At 62.9% G+C, this 9,534-nt stretch overlaps 4 protein-coding genes across 4 annotated transcripts; all 4 read right to left on the bottom strand.

Annotated features, from left to right (window-relative positions):
- Positions 1 to 26: 26 nt before the first annotated feature.
- On the bottom strand, positions 27 to 1,728 carry CHLRE_03g189600v5 (uncharacterized protein). The gene is made up of 3 exons (XM_043061159.1): positions 1,525 to 1,728; positions 761 to 1,452; positions 27 to 538 (listed from the first exon to the last, which is right to left on the bottom strand). Exons 2-3 carry the CDS (start codon positions 1,421 to 1,423, stop codon positions 188 to 190), a joined length of 1,014 nt encoding a protein of 337 aa, XP_042926288.1. The 5' UTR covers positions 1,424 to 1,452; positions 1,525 to 1,728; the 3' UTR covers positions 27 to 187.
- Positions 1,729 to 2,236: 508 nt separating this feature from the next.
- CHLRE_03g189550v5 (uncharacterized protein) lies at positions 2,237 to 4,408 on the bottom strand. Its single transcript, XM_043061158.1, has 5 exons — positions 4,339 to 4,408; positions 3,763 to 4,061; positions 3,404 to 3,593; positions 3,032 to 3,247; positions 2,237 to 2,850 (listed from the first exon to the last, which is right to left on the bottom strand). Exons 1-5 carry the CDS (start codon positions 4,366 to 4,368, stop codon positions 2,653 to 2,655), a joined length of 933 nt encoding a protein of 310 aa, XP_042926287.1. The 5' UTR covers positions 4,369 to 4,408; the 3' UTR covers positions 2,237 to 2,652.
- Positions 4,409 to 4,454: 46 nt separating this feature from the next.
- CHLRE_03g189500v5 (uncharacterized protein) lies at positions 4,455 to 6,718 on the bottom strand. The gene is made up of 6 exons (XM_001691813.2): positions 6,488 to 6,718; positions 6,118 to 6,223; positions 5,882 to 5,998; positions 5,549 to 5,650; positions 5,162 to 5,285; positions 4,455 to 4,966 (listed from the first exon to the last, which is right to left on the bottom strand). The coding sequence occupies exons 1-6, from the start codon at positions 6,622 to 6,624 to the stop codon at positions 4,896 to 4,898; spliced, it is 657 nt and encodes a 218-aa protein (XP_001691865.1). The 5' UTR covers positions 6,625 to 6,718; the 3' UTR covers positions 4,455 to 4,895.
- A 48-nt stretch (positions 6,719 to 6,766) lies between these two features.
- On the bottom strand, positions 6,767 to 9,478 carry CHLRE_03g189450v5 (uncharacterized protein). The gene is made up of 6 exons (XM_001691812.2): positions 9,221 to 9,478; positions 8,603 to 8,708; positions 8,329 to 8,445; positions 8,031 to 8,132; positions 7,645 to 7,768; positions 6,767 to 7,480 (listed from the first exon to the last, which is right to left on the bottom strand). The coding sequence occupies exons 1-6, from the start codon at positions 9,235 to 9,237 to the stop codon at positions 7,377 to 7,379; spliced, it is 570 nt and encodes a 189-aa protein (XP_001691864.2). The 5' UTR covers positions 9,238 to 9,478; the 3' UTR covers positions 6,767 to 7,376.
- Positions 9,479 to 9,534: the final 56 nt, after the last annotated feature.

The following is a 9,534-nucleotide window of genomic DNA, read 5'->3' as shown; positions in this document are numbered from 1 at the left end:
GTGTACCTTTCCATGTTCATGGGACCGCCTTAACCTGAGTGCCCCGAGCCCGATTGCGATGCACACCATCACGCACACACTACTCCTGCCATGGCACATTGCGCTCGCTGCTCGTGACCTGCCTTCCCAGCCCTACACCAAACACCAGCTCTGCCGCCAGATCACACACATCGGGTCCATCCACCCCCTACCGAGCCTCCAGCACCAGCACCGCCCTGGCCTTGCGCAGGCTCGCATACGTCAGCTCCGTTAGCCGCGGCGCAGCCGCCACCCATGCCCCTGCTTCCCCTCCACCTCCCCCTCCACCCGCCGCCGCTACCCCCTCCGCCGCGCGCTGTAGCAGCCTCAGCTGCAGCATCGCTGACGTCGTGGCCTCCTCCACCAGTTCTAGGAACTCCAGGTCGGCCGTGTCCACTGCCAGGCCGCCGCCGGCTCGCGCCGCCCGCTCCGCCGCATCCAGCAGCCCCAGCACGCCGCGGCGCCGCTTTGCGGGGGCGCCGGCGTAGGCGATGTCGGCTCCCACCACCGGCAGAGATACCTGCGGCGCAAGTGTTGCCCCGGCGGGATGGTGGATGAGGTCGGACATGGCAGGGGGTTGGCAAGGCAGCAGGACGGATGCCCTGCGCCAGCGCTGGCGGGGGTGGCCGTGTCGCAGGAAGGACGCACACCAACACCGACCAGGTCCCTGAATCTCTCATGGCACCTGTCCTCCTCTGCACTGTGCGGCATCTTCAGCATCCCCGCCGCCGCCGCAGCGCACCTGCAGCGTCTTGCTCGCCGCCACAAGCGACTCCACGAGCCTCAGCGCCCCCTGCCCGACAGCGCCGCGACCGCCTCCTCCATTGGCCTCCCCCGGCCCGCCGCTGCCTGCACCCGGCAGGCAGTCGGGCCCGGGGCCCTCCACCGCGATGCAGCTCTGCTCCTCCACCAGAGCCCGGTAGGCGGCCTCAAGGGCGCGCAGGGCTGCGGCGGTGGCCTGCCTGGCCGCCTGCAGGCTCATGCCGTCACCAGGGCTCCAGCCGGAGCTGGAGCTAGGGCTGGGGGCGATGCTGGGCTGGAAGTTGGAGTTGGGGCCGCTGGTTTGCGGTGCGCTTGGCAGAGCCGGTTGCGCCGCGGCCCGCGTGGGGCAGACGGGGGGCGTTACTGTTACCCCACTGGAGACCAGCGCCAGCAGTAGCAAGCGGCGGTTGGCGGCAAGGGCCACCTCAGCCGCACAGGCAGAGGCGGTGTTGGTTGTGATGCTGGTGAGATCACGAGCTCTTTGGCTGAGGTCAGAGTGGCAGCAATCGGTGCTGTGTGCCGATTCCGCTCGCGGTGCACGCCGCAGTGTAGGCGGGGGCCGCTGCATGGACAGAGGGCTGTGCTGCGCCCTGTGCTGGCGGGAAGCGAGGCTCGGCGAGCCTTGCTTGAGCAGCCCAGCCATAGGAATTGCTGCAGGATGTCACTAGAGTCCTACAACAGTCACGCGCGAGTGTTGAGAGCCGTGTATCAGTCAGCTGCAGGGCAGCCCTCTCAAAAACTTACTTTGCATGTAAAGAGCAAATAAATGTTTTGCTGCGCCTGAAGCATCAATCGCCGTCGCATCGCCCCACCCCATTCGCGCCCTTGCAGCCGGCATGGCCAACGACTAGTGACGGGCTGCAGTTTATGTCCCCCAATGGTCGTGGTCGGATGGAGGCGCTTGCTGTGCCGTTGTCAAGCAGTTGGTCCTGTGCAGGCCGTCTTCTCAGGGGATGGCATGGGTTGTCGAGGTTTCAGGCCGGGGGATGAGGGGGAGAGAGGGGGTACAGGGGGCCAGGGCCACCAACATAAAATCAGCGTTTGTGTTGGTGTAGCAGGGTAGCTGGCCACAAGGCATCTCAACATGTCATCCAAGATCCTTCTCTAGGAGATATCGTTGGGAATGTGGGTTTCTTCCACAGTTGGGGACATGGGGGTGGGGGTGGGCCTGGTTGGGTGCGGTGCATGCACTCGTATGCACTCGGGTGCATGCCAACTCCCGACTGCTAGCCCTTACAGGCTGACATGGTCATCAAACTATCTGTCTGTCTAGCTGTATTACTTGGTGTAAGTCTGCACGTAACCTAGCTGTGCAACTGTGCTGAGCTCATCCTAACACCTTGCCTAGCATGGGGATACCGTATTGAATCAAGACGGATGCAGCAGGGTGTGTGCGATGGCATCCGCTGGCGAGGACAGCCCGGGAAGTGTGGGGGAATGACACTGAGAGCGTGAGCATGCTTTTGAGGGCTGTACAGGCTACCGCATACCGTAGATGTGCGCCATACGGATGGTGCTGGCCCCAGCGAAGTGACAGGCCCCCACAGTTTTAAGCACTTGCCACCGCCATTCGGCCGCGCCCGCGCCAGCGGCTGAGCCACACCGCCGCCTCACCCAGATTTGAACAAACCAGCAAAGCAATGGCCAGGCTGGCCCCATCGCCCCCATGCCTCAATACCGCACGCCCACTCAGCAGCGCCCGATGGCGACATCGCCGACAGCTCTGCCGTCGCTGCCTCCATGCACACAGCCTTCCCACCAACGCCCTTTGGGTCCTGTTCGTGCCGATCGCCGCATCCCCAGCGAGCCACCAAGTCACCGTGCCCACACATTCAGTGGTCGGTGAGGCCTTGTCGCCACATGATTCATTGATCAGTGGTCGTGCCCCATCCAGTGGTCCAAGATGTACAGGTTGGCACTCATGATCGCCATGCCCACGAACAGCGAGATGACGGCGGCAGAGCGGCCGGCGTGCTCGAAGGCCAGCGGCAGCAGCTCACTAATGGACAGGAAGGCCATAATGCCGCCCACGGCTGCCAGCAGCTTCTCAACCAGCTGCTTGTCCAGGCCCTGGAGGCGGGGGGTAGCGAGGTAGGAGAGGTGTAGGAGAGGGGAAGGCAGGAGAGGGAGAGACAGGAGAGGGAGAGGTCAGTAGGTGTGGCGGGGGCGGACGAGTGGGTGGCTGTGTTCGTGCTCGGAGGAGCGGCTGTGCCTGTTACACACATAACCGCCACCAGGCCCCGCCACCCACCTGCGAGGGGAAGAACAGCGCCAGCACCACCACTGCCGCCGGCTCCGCCAGACCCGAGGTGGCCGCGTACAGGAAGCCGCGCCAGCGGGAGCCGGTGGCGAAGTAGACCGGCAGCGCCACTGCCACGCCCTCCGGCACGTTGTGCAGCGCAATGGCAAAGGCCAGGGAGGCGCCCACAGCGTGGCTCTTCATGGACGCCAGGAACACTGCCACGCCCTGGTGGGGCGGAGGGGAGGAGGAGAGAGCGGTGGGGGGTTCAGGCGTGGGCGAGCACGGCGCAGTGAGCAATGAGGGGTGCTAGGGACGGTAAACAGCGCAGCACGGGTACAGGGACGGTACGGATGAGTTGACTCGCAGCAGTGCCACACACACCTCTGGGAAGTTGTGCAGCGCGATGCCGATGGCGGTGATGAGGCCGGACAGCAGCACGCGCTTCTTGGCCTCACGCCGCGCAGCGCGCTCGGCAGCCGTGCCACCGGTTGCGGCCACAGAGGAGGCGGAGGCGGAGGCCGGTGCCGCCACGGTCGTGTCGGCCTGGGCAGCAGCAGAGGAGTCGCTAGTCCTGCAGCGTCCCAACGCAGTAACGCACACAATTGCTTAGGGCGCGAGAGAACAGGAGGCTGCTGCGAGAACTGACCATGACATCAAGGGGCATCCGACGTCACACGCCGCTGCCTCTGGCGCCCTGCCCGGCGCCCGGCCGCCCACTTCACCCAAACACCCATGCGCACCGCTTGGTGGGCCTCCTGCCGGCGGTCCCCTTGTCGGCCTTGCCAGCAGCTGCCTTCCCGGCAGCGCCGTCGCCGTCGCCGTCCTGCTTCTTGGAGCTGGCGATGGCGGGGGCGGCGGGCTCCGCCTCATCCAGCACCAGCCCCTCGCTGGAGGGCTCGGGGATGAAGTGCACCACCACGGCGAAGAACGCGACGCCGGCGAAGAACCAGGTGTTGGCGGCCGCGAAGCCGACCTCCTCCGTCGCGGCCGGCATGAGGTCAAGCATGGAGATGCACAGCATCAGGCCGGCCGCCAAGCCCTGAGCTCAGCGTGTGTGGTGAGGGGGAAAGCAGCCGGTAGTGGGAAGGGGGCCAGGGTGTTGCACACGGTGTTCCGAGCAGGGGGTCAAAACTGCAACCCTTGACGTGACCTTGCCGCGACACCCAAGATGCCGTAATGCAGTCCGCGTTGAATTTGATGCAACACTGTCATGTTGGCCGTTGCAAACCCGCTCGCAGTCGAGACACCGAATCGGCCCCGTCCACAACCGGCTGCAGTGATGTTTTAGGTAGAAGTAGTACTTTGCGTATGCCCACCTGAAGGTATCCAAGCCGCTTGAATTGCATTTTCGGCTGCAGGACGACAATGAGCCCGCCCAGCGCTGTGCCCATAGCGCCTAGCCCCGTTAGGAGCAAGGCATTGATAACCTTTTCGTTCATCATGATTTAGATTAGTCCCAGATCGCTCGGTTGTGCCCTCATAGGCTAAACCAACGCCGGAAGTTGATGAACACTCCGCTGGCTTAAGGCGCATGTATACGTCTGATGACGCGATCAACGCTACGTATGAATATTAATGTACACCGCTAGGCCAGCGCTCTTACTACTACCGATCGACCTCGCCCCATCCCGCGCACACACCCGTTGAACTTCGCACGCACGCCGCGCTCGCACGCCACGCCCAGGGCCGCCACTCCCAGTCATACGTCGCCACAAACACGCGCGCCCGTCAAAGCGAACATGCACGCAGAATACCGCACATGGCATACGATATTGAGACGCTACCGTCTCCCGCTGATCGCTTCGCCTTCTGGCACGTCAGCCCGCATGTGCCATGGTGCTGCGCGCCGTCGCGGCTCCTCGTTGCCACCCGCCTACTTGTTGTCCGCCTTCCAGGGGCCGTCCAGCTTGGCAGCAGCAGAGCGCAGCAGTGTAGGAAGACCGTCTGCAAGTCGTCGAAGGCAGCGGCACGACCCGTTCATTCGGGTACAGACGATAAGCAATATTACTGGCACCGGCATGCAAGTGCCGGTTCACAGGCTAGTGCTGTCAGAATGCGCATGGAGTGCGAGATCAAGGTAGCATACACACAGTAATGTTGCGCTAGGCATGCTTAGGTAGATGTGCTGCGGCCACTCACCGATGGCCTGCGCCGCCGGCTGCTTGGCCAGGTGCCGTAGCGAGCTGCGCACCACCAGCTTGTGGTCGAAGGCCAGCTGCGGCAGCGCCGACACGTCGAACCAGCGCGCGTCCTTGGCGTCGTCCTGCAGGTGGGCAGGCGGGCGATGTGGGCATTCAAGGTCACGAAGAGGCTCGCTCGGTTTTCGACGGAGCCCCCTGAGCATCCGCTAGAGTGCATCCTTGCATCATTTCTACACGTTGCGTGGGGCTATGATACATCCTGCGCTATCAACATGATGCCCGAACATCGGAGCCGGATACTGCATCCGGACCCCACCCTCCACGTATCCGCCGCGTCCACCTTCTGGCCCGCCCTGCACATGACAGCATCCCGGACAGCGCTTACCGCCGCCTTTACTCCCAGCTCGGTCGAGGGCACCAGCGCAGCGTAAGCCACCGTCACGGTCCAGCCGCGGGGGTCGCGGCCAGGGTCAGCAAAGGCGCCAACCTGCAGGGCCGCGGCGTTGAGGAAACTGGTTAGCGCCTTACCAGGCTTGAAGGACGGCCAACGTCAGCTGCATTTATCCAGCAGTTACTGCACCGTACCCGATAGTAATGGACGAATACCCATCATCCATCAACAAGGCCTCCATCCGCTTGCAAATCACTTGCAGCCCACCACGTTTACCAGCCCCAGGCCGGCTGCCGCTGCTCCCGCGCGCTAGCCGCACCCGCGCACCTGGGTCATGGACACGGACGCGGGGTCCACCGACGTCTCCTCCTGCAGCTCACGAGCGGCCGCCACGTCCAGGCCCTCACCGGCGTCAACAAAGCCACCTGGCAGCGCCCACGAGTCCTGAAAGAATACGCATGCAACTCGACACAGTAAGAAAGTGCTAAACAGGATGGCGCAGCCAAGTGTGGCTGACTCCAGGAAGGAAACTGGCAAGCCATGCCCGCCCCCCAACTACTTACCTTGAAGGGGTCAAACTTGCGGCGGATGAGCAGTAGCTGTGCGGGGCTGGCAGGCGTCGGCTGCGACACAATAATTGCGTCCACGGTCATCGCCGGCCGCGGCCACCTGCGGTGGGGCGAGGCAATAAGGCACCGGGCTAGGTAAGTAGGCGCCGGCGCGTGTCAGGAGCCCAGCTGCTTGAACCCAGGCCAGTATGCAGGGCATAAGCTCCACCTATGTAAATAAATGTTCAGCAGCATGCACCCTACACGCTTAAAGCTGTGGCTTTGCGGGCCAAAACACGCGAATTGCTCAAGATCTTCAGACATGCCACCATACAAGCGTGAATTTTCCAGGCCGCATGTGTGCTTCTTAATTGGTTTGACTTACTGGTAAGTGTAGCCCTTGGGAGCCGAAGCAGCATCCTTCTTCGCGGCAGAGGCATCAGAATTCTTCTTTTTGCCGAGCTTGCCAGCAAGGAGGCCACCCAAAAGGGCGCCTCCAAGAGCAATGAAGACCTCCTTCATTGCTCAAAGTTTCAGTACTGGCTAGGAAGGCAACTTTAGGGGGTGGGTGGGGAGTTCACCTTGTAGTGCGAAGGGGCGAAGCTTTTACTGAATCTAAGTGAAAGGTTATGACAAGATGAGGAGGCCGGGGGCATTGCATATGCATCTGTGACATGTGTACGGGCAAACACACAGCATTGGACAGGCAGGCACGCCATGGTCACTCGTGGCGATTGCGCCCCACCACGCGCCGCGAAAACTCCGCACTTCCTGCGCCTGGATTGCTTCAATGCCGTTCAGGCAAGCATGTGTACGAACGCACTAAGCATCCAGCGCCTCATACATGATATGCCAACTCAAAAGCACACTCCCTACTGTACTTGAGCAAGCTTACAGCACCCAGCGGACAGGCCGGCACACGGCTCTGCAGGGGCCTGTCATTGTGGTGCCTCATCCTTCATGCACTGCCGCAAGTGCACAGCCCCCATCATGCGCTGCCGCCGCGCACAACCCAATTGGGCTCCTTGAGCACCTTCACCCTACAACCTTGACTTTTGACCAACCCGGCCACGCTTGTCCGGACCTGCTGCCTGAGATTCCATTGCCACAACCCAACGTGCATGCGACACCTGCATCGCCAAGAGCGCATCTGCATCATGCGGCCATACGTGTATGCAACACTGTTCATAGACTCAGACTGCGACTGGCGCCTCAACAGCTCGTGACGCCAACTCTGCACCGCCCCTACAAGCCGCCGCAGACCGCGCCACCGCTCACACACCGCCTTTCGTTCGCTTCGGCGGCTCGCGCGACTCCGCTGTCTGCCACGGCCCATCCAGCTGTGTTGCGGCAGACTCAAGGACCGGCGAGAGGCCGTCTGCAGGGACGTGAGCACATAGACACACGTTAAGGTGGTGGGAGCAACAAGGTCCCAGCCCGCTCACGTCGCCCCGGCGACCCCGGCGGCCCCGGCGCGGGTGCAACCGACGTTCATTTCGCAAAGTCAGCGGTTTGCCGCTGCCCAGCGCTGCGGCCACTCACCGATGGCCTGCGCCGCCGGCTGCTTGGCCAGGTGCCGTAGCGAGCTGCGCACCACCAGCTTGTGGTCGAAGGCCAGCTGCGGCAGCGCCGACACGTCGAACCAGCGCGCGTCCTTGGCGTCGTCCTGCAGGTGGGCAGGCGGGCGATGTGGGCATTCAAGGTCACGAAGAGGCTCGCTCGGTTTTCGACGGAGCCCCCTGAGCATCCGCTAGAGTGCATCCTTGCATCATTTCTACACGTTGCGTGGGGCTATGATACATCCTGCGCTATCAACATGATGCCCGAACATCGGAGCCGGATATTGCATCCGGACCCGCCCTCCACGTATCCGTCGCGTCCAACTTCTGGCCCGCCCTGCACATGACAGCATCCTGGACAGCGCTTACCGCCGCCTTTACTCCCAGCTCGGTCGAGGGCACCAGCGCCGCATAAGCAACGGTGATGGTCCAGCCACGAGGGTCGCGGCCAGGGTCGCCGAAAGCCCCAACCTGTTGGGCCGCGCGTTGACGGGAGTGTGAGTGCCTTGGCAGTCCTGCAGGACGGCCTACGCGCAGCCTGCCTTGGCAACCTGTCACTGTATCTGCGCCCCCACGCACGCCAATTGCTTGCAGCCCCAAGCCCCAGCACGTTTGCCAGCCCCAGGCCGGTTGCCGCTGCTCCCGCGCGCCTGCCGCACCCGCGCACCTGGGTCATGGACACGGACGCGGGGTCCACCGACGTCTCCTCCTGCAGCTCACGACCGGCCGCCACGTCCAGGCTTTCGTTCTCATCAACAAAGCCACCCGGCAGCGCCCAGCAATCCTGTGGCACAGCACGTCATCCATCTCCTTTGTCATTCAACTGTTGGCTTGAAGCGCAACTGGGCCGCGCCAAACGTTCAAGTAGCAACCCAAGCCCAGCAGCATGTCACGTTCTCGCTCCCGCTAGCTCACATCCCTAGCCTGCATTCCGTATCTACCTTGAACGGCTCGTTCTTGCGCTTAATCAGCAGCAGCTGCGGCGGCGCAGCCGCGCTGGGCCTGGCCACAATGGCCGCGTCCACCGTCACGGCGGGGCGGGGATACCTGCACGCGAGGGCCAGGCACGCGCCACACGGCGCCCGGTCATGATGAGGCCGATGCAGGGTTTCCCCAAGACCTGCCATCATCGTGGGCACCTGGCTAGGGGTCCCAGCGTGGGGTCCCACGCACTGCAGACACGGCGTCCTGACGCTGCACTGCATCCCGTGTGAAACACCACGGGCCAGCCAGGGCCCCAGCAGGCTCGGGACCACCACACTGCTGCGCTGCAATTGCTTCAAGTCGGACCCCTTGGGGCATGGTTGCGGCAAAACCAACGTGTGACGTCGCGTGACCGGCTCGTTCACATAGCGGTCCCCAGCACTGGGAGAGGAGTGTGGCCCAAGCCCAAGCGACCTTGCCACGCAGTACAATCTCCCCACACCGCATAACCGGTTAACTTCTTAAGGACACGAGCCTTCACCCGCTTCTGCTTCGTTAGGTGCACGACATGCAGGGTGTTGATGCCTCTGCCGGGCCCCAGCCACAAGCGTATCCCGCCCATGAGCTGCACTCACTGGTATGTATGCGCCATGCAGCTTATGCGCAGGTGCACCGCTCTGGAGGAAGCCCCGTTCTTCACAAGCCGGGCAACTTGGGACCGCATACGCCTGGACCAAAGCCCGCGTGCGGTGCTCGAGTGAACGCGATATAATATGTCTGCGTTATTAGCTGCAATTCGATTAACCGGGCACAGCACTTGCGACCGGGAACTCCTTCCAAAGCAACGTAGCGGAATGCAAGGTCAGCCTAAGCAATTGTAAGTAGCTTATGGTACAAGTACGATTGCTGAAGTGCACGAGGGGCTCCGTTGAGGCGTTGACGCCCCGGG

This window comes from Chlamydomonas reinhardtii, chromosome 3, assembly GCF_000002595.2.
Source record: "Chlamydomonas reinhardtii strain CC-503 cw92 mt+ chromosome 3, whole genome shotgun sequence".
NCBI lineage: Eukaryota > Viridiplantae > Chlorophyta > Chlorophyceae > Chlamydomonadales > Chlamydomonadaceae > Chlamydomonas > Chlamydomonas reinhardtii.
The sequence above is the reverse complement of the archived record's forward strand: the minus strand, read 5'-3'. Positions and strand labels throughout refer to the sequence as shown.

What these genes read in the sequence shown, in the direction of transcription:
- CHLRE_03g189600v5 (XM_043061159.1), bottom strand. Translation starts at nt 1,423, where the DNA reads ATGGCTGGGCTGCTCAAGCAAGGCTCGCCGAGCCTCGCTTCCCGCCAG. An exon ending in CGGCGAGCAAGACGCTGCAG is followed by an intron (nt 539 to 760) that starts GTGCGCTGCGGC and finishes CTTGCGCCGCAG; the next exon opens with GTATCTCTGCCGGTGGTGGG.
- CHLRE_03g189500v5 (XM_001691813.2), bottom strand. Translation starts at nt 6,624, where the DNA reads ATGAAGGAGGTCTTCATTGCTCTTGGAGGCGCCCTTTTGGGTGGCCTC. An exon ending in AGCTGGGAGTAAAGGCGGCG is followed by an intron (nt 5,286 to 5,548) that starts GTAAGCGCTGTC and finishes GCCCACCTGCAG; the next exon opens with GACGACGCCAAGGACGCGCG. An exon ending in GCCGGCGGCGCAGGCCATCG is followed by an intron (nt 4,967 to 5,161) that starts GTGAGTGGCCGC and finishes GACGACTTGCAG; the next exon opens with ACGGTCTTCCTACACTGCTG.
- CHLRE_03g189550v5 (XM_043061158.1), bottom strand. Translation starts at nt 4,368, where the DNA reads ATGCAATTCAAGCGGCTTGGATACCTTCAG. An exon ending in GGCAGGAGGCCCACCAAGCG is followed by an intron (nt 3,594 to 3,762) that starts GTGCGCATGGGT and finishes GGGACGCTGCAG; the next exon opens with GACTAGCGACTCCTCTGCTG. An exon ending in CGCTGTTCTTCCCCTCGCAG is followed by an intron (nt 2,851 to 3,031) that starts GTGGGTGGCGGG and finishes CCCCGCCTCCAG; the next exon opens with GGCCTGGACAAGCAGCTGGT.
- CHLRE_03g189450v5 (XM_001691812.2), bottom strand. An exon ending in GCAAGAACGAGCCGTTCAAG is followed by an intron (nt 8,446 to 8,602) that starts GTAGATACGGAA and finishes GCTGTGCCACAG; the next exon opens with GATTGCTGGGCGCTGCCGGG. An exon ending in AGCTGGGAGTAAAGGCGGCG is followed by an intron (nt 7,769 to 8,030) that starts GTAAGCGCTGTC and finishes GCCCACCTGCAG; the next exon opens with GACGACGCCAAGGACGCGCG.